The 15,862-nt window shown below is 61.9% G+C and overlaps 2 protein-coding genes across 2 annotated transcripts; one reads left to right on the top strand and one right to left on the bottom strand.

The window, feature by feature from the left end:
* The first annotated feature begins 51 nt into the window (after nucleotides 1–51).
* SCO2 (synthesis of cytochrome C oxidase 2) lies at nucleotides 52–935 on the top strand. Its single transcript, XM_021546377.3, has one exon. It carries the CDS (start codon nucleotides 52–54, stop codon nucleotides 913–915), a length of 864 nt encoding a protein of 287 aa, XP_021402052.3. The 3' UTR covers nucleotides 916–935.
* Nucleotides 936–1,919: 984 nt separating this feature from the next.
* On the bottom strand, nucleotides 1,920–15,843 carry NCAPH2 (non-SMC condensin II complex subunit H2). Its single transcript, XM_077783732.1, has 20 exons — nucleotides 15,789–15,843; nucleotides 13,541–13,740; nucleotides 11,633–11,734; nucleotides 10,425–10,480; nucleotides 9,954–10,029; nucleotides 9,792–9,863; nucleotides 9,219–9,298; nucleotides 8,098–8,240; nucleotides 7,937–8,023; nucleotides 7,363–7,457; nucleotides 6,692–6,763; nucleotides 6,504–6,570; nucleotides 4,936–5,043; nucleotides 4,662–4,715; nucleotides 4,111–4,181; nucleotides 3,954–4,020; nucleotides 3,735–3,803; nucleotides 3,568–3,611; nucleotides 3,330–3,431; nucleotides 1,920–2,342 (listed from the first exon to the last, which is right to left on the bottom strand). The coding sequence occupies exons 2-20, from the start codon at nucleotides 13,646–13,648 to the stop codon at nucleotides 1,968–1,970; spliced, it is 1,848 nt and encodes a 615-aa protein (XP_077639858.1). The 5' UTR covers nucleotides 13,649–13,740; nucleotides 15,789–15,843; the 3' UTR covers nucleotides 1,920–1,967.
* Between the last annotated feature and the right edge of the window lie 19 nt (nucleotides 15,844–15,862).

The raw sequence follows: 15,862 nt of genomic DNA on the forward strand, positions 1-15,862 counted from the left end.
GGGGTCAGGGAGCATTTGGGGCACAGGCTGCGGGGCCCAGGTTATGACGGAATGAGGGGTCAGGGAGCAGCCGAGGCGCAGACCCCCGGCGGGGCGGTGCGCCCCGGTTCCCCGCAGCCGCTCACCCCGTCCCTCCGCAGAGCCGCGGCCATGCTGCGGTGCCTGCGCCCCGTCCCGCGGCTCTGCCCGCGGCTCTGCCCGCCGCCGTGCCCGGCCCCGTGCCCGCCCCGGCGCTGCCTGGCCGCGGCCCCGGGCGCCCCGCGGCTGCCGCTGCGGCGGCGGCTGGCGGCGGCGGGCGCGGTGGCGGGCGCGGCGGCGGCGGGCTGGCTGTACGTGCGGCACGAGAAGCGGCGGCGGCAGCGCGCCCGCCGCCTGGCCGAGCTGCGGCGGCTGGCGCTGGGCCGGGGCGACTTCCAGCTGCGGGACACGGCGGGCGCGGCGCGGAGCAAGGCGGATTTCCTGGGCCGCTGGGTGCTGCTGTACTTCGGCTTCACGCACTGCCCGGACGTGTGTCCCGAGGAGCTGCAGAAGCTGAGCCGCGCCGTGGAGCTGCTGGAGCGCGACCCGGCGCTGCCGCCGCTGCAGCCGCTCTTCGTCACCGTGGACCCCGAGCGCGACGACGCGGCGGCGCTGGCGCGGTACCTGCGCGACTTCCACCCGCGCCTGCTGGGGCTCACCGGCACCACCGAGCAGGTGCGGGCGGCCGCCAAGGCCTTCGGCGTCTACGTCAGCACCGGGCCCCGCGACGCCGACGGGGACTACGTGGTGGATCACTCGGTGCTGACGTTCCTGGTGGATCCCGACGGCCTTTTCCGGGACTGCTACGGCCGCTCGCGCACGGCCGAGGAGCTGGCGCGCAGCGTCCGGGCGCACATGGACGCCTACGAGCCGCTGCCGCCCGCGGGAGCCGAATAAACGGCCGGGAGCCCGCCCCAGACAGCGGTCTGTGGTGGTTTGGGGGGTGGGGAAGGGACAGGTGACGGCCACCACTGTCCCCAGGTGTGTTCTGGGGGAGGGACAGAGCCCTGACAGAGCTCACACCCTGCAGGGTGGCACTTGGAGGGTTAGGGACAGGTGACAGTGTCCCCAGTGTTCCCCAGGTGTGTCCTGTGTGAGGGACAGAGCCCACACCCTGCAGGGTGGCACTTGGAGAGTTAGGGACACCTGACAGTCCCCAGTGCTCCCCAGGTGTGTTCTGGGGGAGGGACAGAGCCCACACCCTGCAGGGTGGCACTTGGAGGGTTAGGGACAGGTGACGGCCACCAGTGTCCCCAGGTGTGTTCTGGGGGAGGGACAGAGCCCACACCCTGCAGGGTGGCACTTGGGAGGATTAGGGACAGGTGACAGTGTCCCCAAGTGTGTCCTGTGAGAGGGACAGAGCCCACACCCTGCAGGGTGGCACTTGGAGAGTTAGGGACACCTGACAGTCCCCAGTGTCCCCCAGGTGTGTCCTGTGTGAAGGACAGAGCCCACACCCTGCAGGGTGGCACTTGGAGGGTTAGGGACAGGTGACAGTGTCCCCAGGTGTGTCCTGTGAGAGGGACAGAGCCCACACCCTGCAGGGTGGCACTTGGAGGGTTAGGGACACCTGACAGTCCCCAGTGTCCCCCAGGTGTGTTCTGGGGGAGGGACAGAGCCCGTGCCCCCCCCAAAGTGTGTCACATCGTGGGGATGGGACACCTGACAGCCCCCAGGAGTGGTCTGGGGTGAGGGAGGTTTTCAGTAGGCAGGTGGAGGGACCTCCAGGTGTGTCCTGCGAGGGGGAGAACGTGGGTGAGTAGGTGGAGGGACCCCCACAGCCCCCCAGGAGTGTCCCATGGGGCGGGGGGCTCTGTGTAGGTGACTGAAGTGACCCCCCCCCACCACCCCTGTAGCCCCCCAGGCCCCTCCCCACAATCCCCGTGCGGCCAAATCCCCGTAACCCCCTCCCCAGCACCCCCTAGGGAAGTGCAAAGCGGGGGGGTTGTTTATTTAGGGTCGGGGTCTCTCTGGGAGGGCAGCTGTAAGTTCTGGAACCTCTCGTGCGCCGGGCGGGCCGTGAGCCGCCGCAGCCGCGCCGTGTCCAGCGCCTGCTCCAGCCCCGCGTCCTGCGCCAGCTCCACCTCGGCGTCGTTGGCCTGCGGAGGGGACGGGGGGTGGCCGGGGGTCCTGGCGCAGCCAGCGAGCCCCCCCGGGAGCCCCCAGAGCCTTACCAGCTGCAGCGAGGCCAGCAGGTAGCGGCACACCTCGAACGGGGGCTGCCCGGCCACCAGGCTGGCCAGAGAGTGCCACTGGCCCAGCTCCGCACAGCGCTCGGTCAGCTGCAGCCCGTAGGCGTGCACGTCGAAGGGGACACGGGACTCCTGGGGACAGCGAGGGACAGGGAGGGTCAGGGAGGGTCACTGGTCAGTGCCAGCCCCTAGGTGTGGACGTCGAAGGGGACACGGGACTCCTGGGGACAGCGAGGGACAGGGAGTGTCACTGGTCAATGCCAGCCTGTAGGATCAGACATTGAATGGGACACGGGACTCCTGAGGGACAGTGAGGGGACAGCGAGGGACAGGGAGTGTCACTGGCCAGCACCAGCCCATAGGCTTGGACATGCAATGGGACATGTGTCTGCTGGGGGACAGCGAGGGGACAGGGAGGGTCACTGGTCAGTGCCAGCCCCTACCCACGGACACGGAGAGGGACACAGGATTCCTGGGGGACAAGGAGGGTCAGGGAATGTCACTGGTCAGTGCCAGCCCCTAGGCTCGGACATTGAATGGACCACAGGTCTCTTGGGGACAGAGAGGGGACAGCGAGTGTCACCGGTCAGCGCCAGCCCCTACCCACGGACACGGAACAGGGCACTGGACTCCTACAGGTATGAGGGGACAGCGAGGGGACAGCGAGGGGCAGGGGTGGGGAGAGAGGGGCAGAGGGGGCTCCGGGGTGGGGAGAGAGGGGCAGAGGGGGCTCAGTGTGGGCAGGGGGCTCCGGGGTGGGGAGAGAGGGGCAGAGGGGGCTCAGTGTGGGCAGGGGGCTCCGGGGTGGGGAGAGAGGGGCAGAGGGGGCTCAGTGTGGGCAGGGGGCTCCGGGGTGGGGAGAGAGGGGCAGAGGGGGCTCAGTGTGGGCAGGGGGCTCCGGGGTGGGGAGAGAGGGGCAGAGGGGGCTCAGTGTGGGCAGGGGGCTCTGGGGTGGGTCTGGGCTGCTCAGGGGTGGGCAAGAAAGGACAGAGGGCTCGGGGGGTGGGTACCGGGTGTTCAGGGGTGAGCAGAGGGGCTCAGGGGTGAGCAGGGCAGTGCCAGCCCCCTGGCCAGCCCGGGCAGTGCCCCCCAAGCCCCAGCCCAGCCCGGGCTCCGTGCCTGCTCCTGCAGCAGCGGCTCCATGCGCTCCTCCCACTGCCGGATGCGCTGGGACAGCTCCGTCTCCTGTGCAAACTTCTGGGAGCTGGCCATGAACAGCTCCTGGGGACAGGGACAGCGATGGGGACGCCCCCCAGCCTCCTGGGGACGCCCCCGAGCCTCCTGGGGACACCCCCGAGCCTCCTGGGGACACGGTGACCATCTGGAGTCACCGCCAGGTCCCCACACCAGCACCTACCACGTTCCTGCGCACCAGCTCCTCGTAGCCGAGTTCAGGGGGGTCTGTGGGAGAAGGGGTCACCAGAGGGGGGGACAGCACCCTGCCACCCCCATGGCAGGGACAGGGGACCCGCAGGGACAGACAGGCTGGGGAATTGGGGAGGGAAGGGTCGGTCAGCAGCTCACCCTGGGCTCCTTCCTCCAGCTCCTCTGGCGCCTCAGGCTCCATGTCCTCGTGCTCCACAAAATCATCATCTGCCGGATGAGGACACCCCTCAGTGTCCCATGACACCCCCTCAGTGTCCCCTGAGACCCCCCCCCAGCCTTCTGGGACCTCCCCAGACCCCCAGGAGGGAAAGAAAGGCTCCCCAGGCAGGAGGGATTTGGGGTTCTGGGTTCCAGCACCTGAGCCTCCCTCGCCGTCGGCCCCGTACTCCTGCTCCAGCTCTGGCTCCAGCTCCCTCAGCAGCTCCTGTGGGAGGAACAGCCCAGAGCACCCCCAGAGCGTGGCAAGGGGGTGCTGGAGCCCCTCAGCCCCCCAGTTTAGCCCCAGCCCACTCACCCTCCGGCTCTGGAGCTTCCTTTGCGCCGCCAGCCGCTCCTTGAACTGCCGCCAGTACAGCAGCTCCAGGTCTGCAGGGATTGGGAACAGGGATTGGGGATGGCCCCTCTGCCCCCCCTAAAACAGGGGATGGCCCCTCTGCCCCCCCCCAGGCCCTTCCCAGGCTCCCCTTGCCTGGTTTCAGGGTGTCCTTCCCCTCTATGCCCTCCCCACTGCAGGATCCATCTCCTGGTGTCCATTTACCCAGTTTTGGGGTGTCCATTTACCCAGTTTTGGGGTGTCCATTTCCCCAGTTTTGGGGTGTCTTTCCCCTCCATGCCTTCCCCACTGCAGGATCCATCTCCTGGTGTCCATTTCCCCAGTTTTGGGGTGTCTTTCCCCTCCATGCCTTCCCCACTGCAGGATCCATCTCCTGGTGTCCATTTCCCCAGTTTTGGGGTGTCCATTTCCCCAGTTTTGGGGTGTCCATACCCTCCATGCCCTCCCCACTGCAGGATGCAGCCCCTGGTGTCCCCAGGACAGGGAATGTGTCCCTGCCCGTGTCCCCTCACCTGCGAAGGTGGGGCCTTTCCTCCTGCTTTTCCGGCCCTCCGTGACGTTGTTGTCTGTGGGGAGCAGGTCAGGAATAATCACCGGATGGGAATTCCATGGATTTATCAAAGCTGGAAAAGCCCTCTGAGCCCACCGAGTCCCCCCCCAGCACTGCCAAGGCCACCCCTGCCTGTGTCCCCAAGTGCCACATGCACAGGGCTGTTCAACCCCTCTGCAGAGGCTTTGAAATCCTTCTGGATCTCCATCCCGCAGGATCCCACGGGAATCACTCACAGGCTGCAGAGAACCATCTCGTGAAATCCTGCAGCTTCCTCGGGCCCTTCCTCTTCCTCTTGCCTCCAACCATGTCATCCAGGCCGTGTGGCACCAGGAAGGGCCTCCCTGCAGGTGACACGGGCGACACCGGGTGAGCTGGGAAGGGGAAGGGACCCCTCTGGGTGTTGTGGGGCTGGAATGGCCCAGCGTGGGGACGGGGACACTGGAGGGTGTCCAGTGTGGCTGGGAGGGATCCACGGGGGGCTGGGAAGGACCTGCAATGGGGATGGGGACGTGGGGCTGGGAATGACCCTCTGTGGGGCTGGGAATGTCCCTCTGTGGGGCTGGGGATGTCCCTCTGTGGGGCTGGGAATGTCCCTCCGTGGGGCTGGGAATGACCCTCCGTGGGGCTGGGAATGTCCCTCCGTGAACTGGGAATGTCCCTCTGTGGGGCTGGGAATGTCCCTCCGTGAACTGGGAATGACTCTCCATGAACTAGGAATGACCCTCTGTGGGGCTGGGAATGACCTTCCATGAACTGGGAATGATCCTCTATGGGGCTGGGAATGACCTTCCATGAACTGGGAATGTCCTTCTGTGGGGCTGGGAATGACCCTCCGTGAACTGGGAATGACTCTCCGTGAACTGGGAATGACCCTCCATGAACTGGGACTGTCCTTCTGTGGGGCTGGGAATGACCCTCCGTGAACTGGGAATGACCCTCCGTGAACTGGGAATGACCCTCTGTGGGGCTGGGAATGTCCCTCCATGAACTGGGAATGTCCCTCTGTGGGGCTGGGAATGTCTCTCCATGAACTGGGAATGTCCCTCCATGAACTGGGAAATGTCCCTCCATGAACTGGGAATGTCCCTCTGTGGGGCTGGGAATGTCTCTCCATGAACTGGGAATGACCCTCCGTGAACTGGGAATGACCCTCCATGAACTGGGAATGACCCTCTGTGGGGCTGGGAATGACCCTCCATGAACTGGGAATGACCCTCTGTGGGGCTGGGAATGTCCCTCCATGAACTGGGAATGTCCCTCTGTGGGGCTGGGAATGTCCCTCCATGAACTGGGAAATGACCCTCTGTGGGGCTGGGAATGTCCCTCCATGAACTGGGAATGACCCTCCGTGAACTGGGAATGTCCCTCCGTGAACTGGGAATGTCCCTCTGTGGGGCTGGGAATGACCCTCCATGAACTGGGAATGACCCTCCGTGAACTGGGAATGTCTCTCTGTGGGGCTGGGAATGTCCCTCCATGAACTGGGAATGTCCCTCCATGAACTGGGAATGACCCTCCATGAACTGGGAAATGACCCTCCATGAACTGGGAATGACCCTCCATGAACTGGGAATGACCCTCCATGAACTGGGAATGTCTCTCTGTGGGGCTGGGCACACTGAGGGCCACGTGGCCAGGAACGAGTGACCTTCCCATGGGGAAGGAGCCACCACAGAGCTGGGACTGCTGAGGGACACAGGGTTGGGAATGTCCCTCTGTGGGGCCATGTGGCCAGGAATGACCCAGCACGGGCCGTGCTGTCCCCGCTGCCCTGGAGCTGCCCGGTTTCCCCCAAAAATACCTTTCCTGAAGGGCTTCTCCTCGGAGTCTCCGAAGGGGTCGAGGCTCTGCCATGGGTTGGGCTCCTCCTGGCACAGGGGTGAGGGTGGGCAGGGGCCCTGGGGTGTCCCGGGGGGTCCCATCCTGCCCGGATTTGGGATCTCCCTGGCTCAGATTTGGGATCTCCCTGGCTCCAGGCCCCACCCTTACCTTGCTGAGGGCTCTGGGCTCCTGGCAGGGGGGTCTCTCCCGAAGGAGGTACCCCCGGGGCCGGGGTGTGCTCTGGGGAACGTGGAGAGGGACAGTGAGGGACTGGGGGGCAGGGAAAGGGGGGGTGGGGGGATCCAGGGGTCTAGGGAAAAAGTGGGGGGCTCCAGGAAAGGAACAAGGGGCTCCAGGGCTCCAGGGAAGGAACACGGGGCTCTGGGGCTCTGGGGAAGGAGTGGGGGGCTCTGGGGAAGGAGTGGGGGGCTCTGGGGAAGGAGTGAGGGGCTCTGGGGAAGGAGTGGGGGGGCTCTGGGGTTCCAGGGAAGGAACACAAGGCTCTGGGGCTCTGGGGAAGGAGTGGGGGGCTCTGGGGTTCCAGGGAAGGAACACAAGGCTCTGGGGCTCTGGGGAAGGAGTGGGGGGCTCTGGGGAAGGAGTGAGGGGCTCTGGGGAAGGAGTGGGGGGGCTCTGGGGTTCCAGGGAAGGAACACAAGGCTCTGGGGCTCTGGGGAAGGAGTGGGGGGCACTGGGGAAGGAGTGGGGGGCTCTGGGGTTCCAGGGAAGGAACACAAGGCTCTGGGGCTCTGGGGAAGGAGTGGGGGGCTCTGGGGAAGGAGTGAGGGGCTGTGGGATTCCAGGGAAGGAGCACAGGCAGCCCCCAAGCCCACACAGACCCTCTGAGCCTCGATGTGTTCGCTAGGGGCCGGGATCACTTCCATGTCATTCCCCAGGGCCTCGGGAATGTCGTCATCGTCAGGTTCTGCAGCACCTGGAGGGGTGGGAATGGGCAGAGGTTGGAGAAGCTTCCAGGACTCGCCATTCCCACCCTGTCTGCTGAGGAGTTCCCTCAGGAGCTTCTCCTGCCAGGGCAGGGGCAGCAGAGGGCAGGAGCAGGGAATGGGGCAGTCGGTTGGGTTGGAAAACCCCTCAGAGCTCAAATCCAAGCGTTCCCAGCACTGCCAGGGCCACCACTGGGTGCCACATCCACAGGGATGTTCAACCCCTCCAGGGACGGGGACTCCATCCCTGTGCCAGGGCTGCACAGCCCTTTCCAGGCAGGAATCTCCCCAAAATCCACCCCGAGGCTGCCCTGGCCCAGCCTGAGGCCGTTCCCTCTCCTCCTGTCCCTGTTCCCTGGGAGCAGAGCCCAGTGCTGGCTGTCCCCTCCTGGCAGGGACCAATCCACCCCTCACCCTCCTCTGCAGCGCCCTGAGGGACACGGGGAGCCCCGGGCAGTGCCACCCTCACCTTCCTCCTCGCAGAAGCTCAGTGCCCGCACCAGCGCCGTGCCGGAGGCGGCGCTCGGACGCTCCGCGGGGCCGGATCGCGGAGCTGCTGCCGGGGACGGCGACAGGTGAGTGCTGGCAGTGGCAGTGACAGTGGCACGGCCACCCCAGAGCCCCAGGTACCTGTGGCCGTGCCCAGGCGCTGCTCCTGCTGCGGGTGCGTGGGGGAGAGCCCGGCCAGCTCCAGCAGGAAGGCGCCGGAGGCGTGCGGGGTGGAGGTGTTCATGCGGAAATCCCTGCGGCTCGCCAGCACCTCGCCCCGCCGGCTGCGGGAGCGTGGCAGGGCGCTGTCCCTGGTGTCCCCAGTGTCCCCAGTGTCCCCAGCGCCAGCCCCGGCCCCCCCAGCAGCACGGCACCAGCCTGGAGGGCCCCGCATGTCCCGGGACCTTCCTGCTCCTCCACGGGCCCCAGCAGGAATTGTGCGTTTGTCCCCAGGGATCCCGGCTGAGCAGCGGAGGGGACACGGGACAATGCCACCCAGGGGAGGGGACACAGGACAATCCCATGGGGAGGGGACACGGGACAATGCCACCCAGGGGAGGGGACAGGGGACAATCCCATGGGGAGGGGACATGGGACAATGCCACCCAGGGGAGGGGACACAGGACAATCCCATGGGGAGAGGACATGGGACAATGCCACCCAGGGGAGGGGACACAGGACAATCCCATGGGGAGAGGACATGGGACAATGCCACCCAGGGGAGGGGACACAGGACAATCCCATGGGGAGGGGACCCGGGACAATGCCACCCAGGGGAGGGGACATGGGACAATCCCAGCGGGGAGGGGACAGGGGACAATCCAATGGGGAGGGGACATGGGACAATGCCACCCCGGGCAGAGGACACAGGACAATCCCATGGGGAGGGGACAGGGGACAATGACACCCAGGGCAGAGGACACAGGACAATCCCATGGGGAGGGGACCCGGGACAATGCCACCCAGGGGAGGGGACACAGGACAATCCCATGGGGAGGGGACACAGGACAATCCCAGCAGGGGAGGGGACAGGGGACAATGCCACCCAGGGGAGGAGACATGGGACAATCCCATGGGGAGGGGACACAGTACAATGCCACCCAGGGGAGGGGACACAGGACAATCCCAGCGGGGAGGGGACATGGGACAATCACCCAGGAGAGGGGACATGGGACAATGCCACACAGGGACTGGAGCAGGGGAGGGGACATGGGACAGTCCCACCCAGGGGAGGGGACAGGGGACAATCCCAGGAGTGGCACCTCAGGAGGGGGTTGTCCTTCTTCTCCCCTTCTTCCGGGGGCACCAGGGCCATCGGGGTCAGGGGAACAATGTTCACAGCCTGGAAAGGGACAGGGAGGTGGCAGAGAGCCTGGGAAAGGTGTCATTGTCCCCAAGGCCACCACCCCGGCTGGATGGCCCTGGGATTCACCTGGGAAAATGGGGACATGGAAGCAAGAAAAGGAGGGATAAAAAGAAGGATAAAAAGAGGGATAAAAGGAGGAAAAAGGAGAGGAAAGGAGGAGAAAAGGAGGAAAAAAGGATAGAGGAAAGGAGGAATAAAAAGAGGGAGAAAAGGGAGAAAAGGAGGAGGAAAGAGAAGGATAAACAGAGGGAATACAGGAAAAAGGAGAGAGAAAAGGAGGAAAAAAGGATAGAGGAAAGGAGGAATAAAAAGAGGGAGAAAAGGGAGAAAAGGAGGAGGAAAGAGAAGGATAAACAGAGGGAATACAGGAAAAAGGAGAGAGAAAAGGAGGAAGAAGGAATAAACAGAGGAATCAAAGGAGAGAAAGGAGAAATCAAAGGAGGCATAAAATGCAACTGGCTTCTCTTACAGCAGGCTGCTGGCCCCTCCTCATGTCCACGCTGGCCTGGCTGGTTTCTGGGATGTCATCCAGGGACAGGAACTGCAGGAAAGCCCCCCCAGTGTCACCCCAGCTGGCAGGGACACCGAGAGACCCCCTGGAGCAGGCCGTGGGGCACAGAGCCCGCCTCACCTCCTCCTGCTCGTCCGTGAAGGTGGCGTCGGTATCGCGGCCGTCGGGGCCCAGGGAAGTGGGGAGCTTCTCCCTCCTAGGGAAAAACGGGCTCAGGATCCATGGGAATGGTGGGAAAGGGTCCCTCCAGCCCTGCTGTGGCCCCTCCAGGTGGGAAAATCCCAAAAAACAAATGGGGTTTTTCCCTCTTGTTCGCGTCAGTGCGAAAATCCAAAGGAGCTGGCAGCACATTCCGAAGGGATTTTCCTTTTGGAAAAGGCTTCCCTCAGCCTCCTTTGGACTCCTAAATCACCACGAACCAGCAGGAAAACCAGCCCTGGTTGTGTGTGCTATCCCTGTGCTGGCATTCCTAAGCCTGGGATGCACCTGCCAGGGCAGGGATGGGAATGGGGATGGCCCAGGATCAGGGCAGAGCCAGAGCAGGGGTTCTGCAGGACAAATTCCCCTCTGGGAAGGGAAAATCCCACTCACTTTTTGTTGGAGATGCAGTCCAGCGCCTGGCACACCAGCATGTACAGGTATTCCACCTGGAAAACAGCACCTGGAGCTGGGAAAGGGGGGAGCAGCTCCTGGGAAAGCCCCTCCACCCGAGGGACTCTCCCCCTCCCATTATGGAGCTCAATTCCATGGGGTTTTGGTGCTTTTTTCTCTTTGTTTTCAGCCGTTCCATGGACAGACTTGGGGGAAATCCCTAAATTTGGAGCAGCCTGGGACAGTGGGAAGTGTCCTTGCCCTCTGGATGGGCTTGGAGGTCCCCTCCCACCCAAACCATTCCAGGACTTTGTGCTCAAAAAGAACCGACACGGCACGATTTTGTGACCAAATAGGATTTTACATGCCACCCTGCAGAACAGCAAAACCCCTGCTGTTCCCTGGGAGAGGAAGGTGCCAACACCTACACCTACACCAGCACCTACAAGGGGACCAAATTTAGGAGGGAAATTAGGAGAAAATTTGAGACAATGAGCTGAAATCACTCCCATGGAACGGGATGGGGATGGGGCAGAGCCCTGGATCAGCAGCAGGGATGGGAATGGGGATGGGGCAGAGCCCTGGATCAGCAGCAGGGATGGAGATGGGGCAGAGCCCTGGATCAGCAGCAGGGATGGAGCAGAGCCCTGGATCAGCAGCAGGGATGGAGCAGAGCCCTGGATCAGCAGAGGGATGGGAATGGGGATGGGGCAGAGCCCTGGATCAGCAGAGGGATGGGGATGGAGATGGGGCAGAGCCCTGGATCAGCAGCAGGGATGGGGAATGGGGATGGAGCAGAGCCCTGGATCAGCAGCAGGGATGGAGCAGAGCCCTGGATCAGCAGAGGGATGGGAATGGGGATGGGGCAGAGCCCTGGATCAGCAGTGGGGATGGGGCAGAGCCCTGGATCAGCAGCAGGGATGGAGCAGAGCCCTGGATCAGCAGCAGGGATGGGAATGGGGATGGGGCAGAGCCCTGGATCAGCAGCAGGGATGGGGAATGGGGATGGGGCAGAGCCCTGGATCAGCAGCAGGGATGGGGATGGGGCAGAGCCCTGGATCAGCAGCAGGGATGGAGCAGAGCCCTGGATTAGCAGAGGGATGGGGAATGGGGATGGGGCAGAGCCCTGGATCAGCAGCAGGGATGGAGCAGAGCCCTGGATCAGCAGAGGGAGGCAGGGATGGAGCAGGGATGAGGTGTGTGCTCACCTTCCTGCTGTAGATGCAGGCAGAGCCCTGGATCAGCAGCGCTGCCTCCATGAAGTTCATGGTGGTTTTGCCATTGTCGAAGGAAATGCAGATCTGGTCCAGCTGGGAGAGGCAGGGTTGGGTTTTACTTTTAGAAATGGGGTGGCAGAGAGGTGTTTTAAAAGGTTTTATTCTGTTATCAGCCTCAATGCAGGGTGAGACATGTAAAACTAAACGTTGTTCTTTTAGAAGCTAACTTATTTCATGGTTACAATCCTTTATAAATGTTTTTTCAGCTTATTTCTGCCACACAACACTGCTGTTACTTCTAACATGAATCACTCATATTTTTAATCCAATAGCCTTGCTACAAAGCATCTTCCACAGCTTTAATTCCCTAAAATTAATTTTTTGATTGAACTAAAATTTTAATTCTCTGAAATTCTTTCGGAAGGCCACATTTTGACATTTGTTTCCAGTCCAATTTCTCTCTCAAGAACGTAATTTCTGTTTTATGGCTTGAAGTCAGCAGGCTTTACCTCAGTGTTTGCATGCAGACCTACAAGGGCTTTCTGCCAGGTTTTGGGAATTCTTGGTAAATCTACTCCTCACAGGCAGGGAGGAGAGGCTGAGCCTGGGAAAAGTGTCACTGTCCCCAAGGCCACCACCACGGCTGGATGGCCCCGGGATTCACCCGGGAAAACGGGGACATGCAGGGGAGGAAAGGAGAGGGGAAAAGAGGAAAAAGGAGGGGGAAAGGAGAGATTAAAGGAGGGAGAAAAGGAAGAAAAGGAGGGATAAAAGGAGGAGGAAATGGAGGAAGAAAATGAAGAAGAGGAGAGAAAAATGGAGGGGGAAGAGAGGAAGAAAAGGAGGGGGAAAGGAGAGGAAGAAAAGGAGGGGTAAAAAGAGAGATAAAAGGAGGAGGAAACAGAGGAAGAAAAGGGGGAAAAAGGAGAGGGAGAATAAGAAAAAAAGGAGAGGGAGAAAAGGAAGAAAAGGAGGGATCTAGGAGGAAAAAGGAGAGAGAAAGGGAGGGAGAAAAGGAGGGACAAAAAGAGGGATAAAAGGAGGAAGAATCAGAGAAGAAAAGGATGGATAAAAAGAGGGATAAAAGGAGGAGAAAACAGAAAAGGAGGAAAAAGGAGAGGGAGAAAAGGAAGGAGGCATAAAAGGAGAAAAAGGGAGAGAGAAAAGGAGGGGGAAAGGGAAGGAGAAAAGGAAGAAAAGGAGGGATAAAAGGAGGAGGAATCAGAGGAAGAAAAGGAAGAAGAGGAGGAAAAAGGAGGGGGAAGAGAGGAAGAAAAGGATAGATAAAAGGAGGAAAAAGGAGAGAAAAGGAGGAGGAAAAGGAAGGAAAAAATGAAGAAAAGGAGGGATAAAAAGAGGAAGAAATAGAAGGGGAAAGAGGAATAAAAGAAATAAAAAAAGGAAAAAAGAGAGAAAAGGAGGGATAAAAGGAGGGGGAAAGAGAGGAAGAAAAGGAAGAAAAAGGAAAAAAAATGAGAGAGAAAAAGAGGGATAAAGGGAAGAAAAGGAGGAATAAAAAGAGGGAGAAAAGAAGGGGGAGAGGGAGAAAAGGAAGAAAAGGAGGGAAAAGTAGGAATAAAAAGAGGGAGAAAAGGAGGTATAAAAGGAGAGGGAAAAGGAGGGATAAAAGGAGGGGGAAAGAGAGGAAGAAAAAGGAAAGAAAATGAGGGGGAAAAAGAGGGATAAAAGGAAGAAAAGGAGGAATAAAAAGAGGGAGAAAAGAAGAGGAAGAGAGACAAAAGGAAGAAAAGGAGTAAAAAGGAGAGGGAAAAGGAGGAATAAAAAGAGGGAGAAACGGAGGGATAAAAGGAGAGGGAAAAGGAGGAAGAAAAGGAGGGAGAAAAGGAGAGGGCAAAGGAGGGCAGGGGACACGAGGAGCTCTGGGGGTGTCCCCGTTACCTCCTCCAGGTACTCCCCGAGCTGGGCAGCCACATCCACCTCCCAGTTCTTGGTGAGGTCCCGGATGGGCTGCAGCAGGTGCAGGAAGCGGGAATCCACCTCTTCCATGGTGGGATCCCCCTGCAGAGAGCCCAGAGGCGGCTGGGAGCTGCTCCCTGGAATGAGTGTCCTGGGGAAGCTCTGCAGGAATCACGGCTCGGCTGCGTGGGAACGGGGAGACAGCTCAGGCTACAGGGAATTGTTTGGGCTGGAAAAGCCCCACCCCAATCCCACTGCCAAGCCTGGGCCTGACTTTGATCCTGATTGTGACCCCAATCCCAGCCCTGACCCTGATTCTCACCCTGACCGTGATCCCAATCCTGACCTGATCCTGAGCCTAACTCCAGTCTCTACCCTGAGCCCGACCTGAAACTCAATCCCAATCTGGAGCCCAATCCCAACCCCGATCCCGGTCCCCACCCTGATCCTTACCCCAATCCCATCCCCATGCAGACCCCGACCCCAATTCCCATCCCTAACTCTGCCCCGGTCCATGATCCCAACCTCAACCCCGATCCCAACCCAAACTTCATTTCCAATCTTGATCCCAACCCCAATCCCCATGCAGACCCCAACCCCAATTCCCACCCCTAACTCTGCCCCAGTCCTGATCCCAACGTCAACCCCAATCCCAGCCCCAACTTCAATTCCAATCTCAATCCTGATCCCGATCCCCATGCAGACCCTGACCCCAATTCCCATCTTGATCCCTACCCCAATTGCACTCTTGACATCAATCCCGACCGTGACCCTGATCTCAGTCCCTAGCAAAACCTCAATCCTGACTGTGATCCTGATCCTGATCCCCATCCAAACCTCAATTCCAACCATGATCCCGATCCAGGCCCCCATCCAAACCTCAATCCCGACCACGACCCTGATCCCGATCCCTATCCAAACCTCAATCCTGACTGATCCCAGTCCCAGTGCCCATCCAAACCTCAATCCCAACCATGATCCTGATCCCACTACCGGTCCCCATCCAAACTTTGATCCCAACCACCACCCTGATCCCAATCCCTATCCAAACCTCAATCCTGACTGGATCCTGACCCTGGTCCCAGGTCCCCATCCAAACCTTGATCCCAATGTGATCCTGATCCCAATCCCAGTGCCCATCCAAACCTCAATCCCGACCATGATCCCGATCCCAAACCCAGTCCCCATCCAAAGATCAAACCCGACTGTGACCCTGATCCCCACCCAAACCTCAATTCCAATCATGACCCTGATTCCGGACCCCATCCAAACCCCGATCCCGATCCCCATCCAAACCCCAACCCCGATCCCGGTCCCCATCCAAACCCCAACCCCGATCCCGGTCCCGGTCCCCATCCAGATCCCGGTCCCGGTGCCCATCCCCATCTCCGATCCCCGTCTCCATCCCATCCCCGGTCCTGGTGCCCATCCCCGGTCCCCGTCCCCATCCCATCCCCGGTCCCGGTGCCCATCCCCGGTCCCGGTGCCCATCCCCGATCCCCGTCTCCATCCCATCCCCGGTCCCGGTGCCCATCCCCGGTCCCCGTCCCCATCCCATCCCCGGTCCCGGTGCCCATCCCCGATCCCCGTCTCCATCCCATCCCCGGTCCCGGTGCCCATCCCAACCCCGCTCCCGGTGCCCGTCCCCGATCCCATCCCCATCCCCGGTCCCGGTGCCCATCCCATCCCCGGTCCCCGTCCCCATCCCATCCCCGGTCCCGGTGCCCATCCCCGGTCCCCGTCCCCATCCCAACCCCGGTCCCCGTCCCCATCCCAACCCCGCTCCCGGTGCCCATCCCATCCCCGGTCCCGGTGCCCATCCCCGATCCCCGTCTCCATCCCATCCCCGGTCCCCGTCCCCATCCCAACCCCGCTCCCGGTGCCCGTCCCCGATCCCGGTGCCCATCCCATCCCCGGTCCCGGTGCCCATCCCAACCCCGGTCCCGGTGCCCATCCCATCCCCGGTCCCCGTCCCCATCCCAACCCCGGTCCCGGTGCCCGTCCCCGATCCCGGTGCCCGTCCCCGGTCCCGGTGCCCGTCCCCGATCCCGGTGCCCGTCCCCGGTCCCGGTGCCCGTCCCCGGTCCCGGTGCCCGTCCCCGGTCCCGGTGCCCGTCCCCGGTCCCGGTGCCCGTCCCCGGTCCCGGTGCCCGTCCCCGGTCCCGGTGCCCGTCCCCGGTCCCGGTGCCCGTCCCCGGTCCCGGTGCCCGTCCCCGGTCCCGCCCCTCACCGGCCCCTCCTCATCCCCCGGCCGCCGCCGCCATTTTCGTCCTTCCCGCGCTCCGTGACGCGCCCCGCGCGCCG

The sequence above is a fragment of the Lonchura striata genome, chromosome 5, assembly GCF_046129695.1.
Source record: "Lonchura striata isolate bLonStr1 chromosome 5, bLonStr1.mat, whole genome shotgun sequence".
NCBI lineage: Eukaryota > Metazoa > Chordata > Aves > Passeriformes > Estrildidae > Lonchura > Lonchura striata.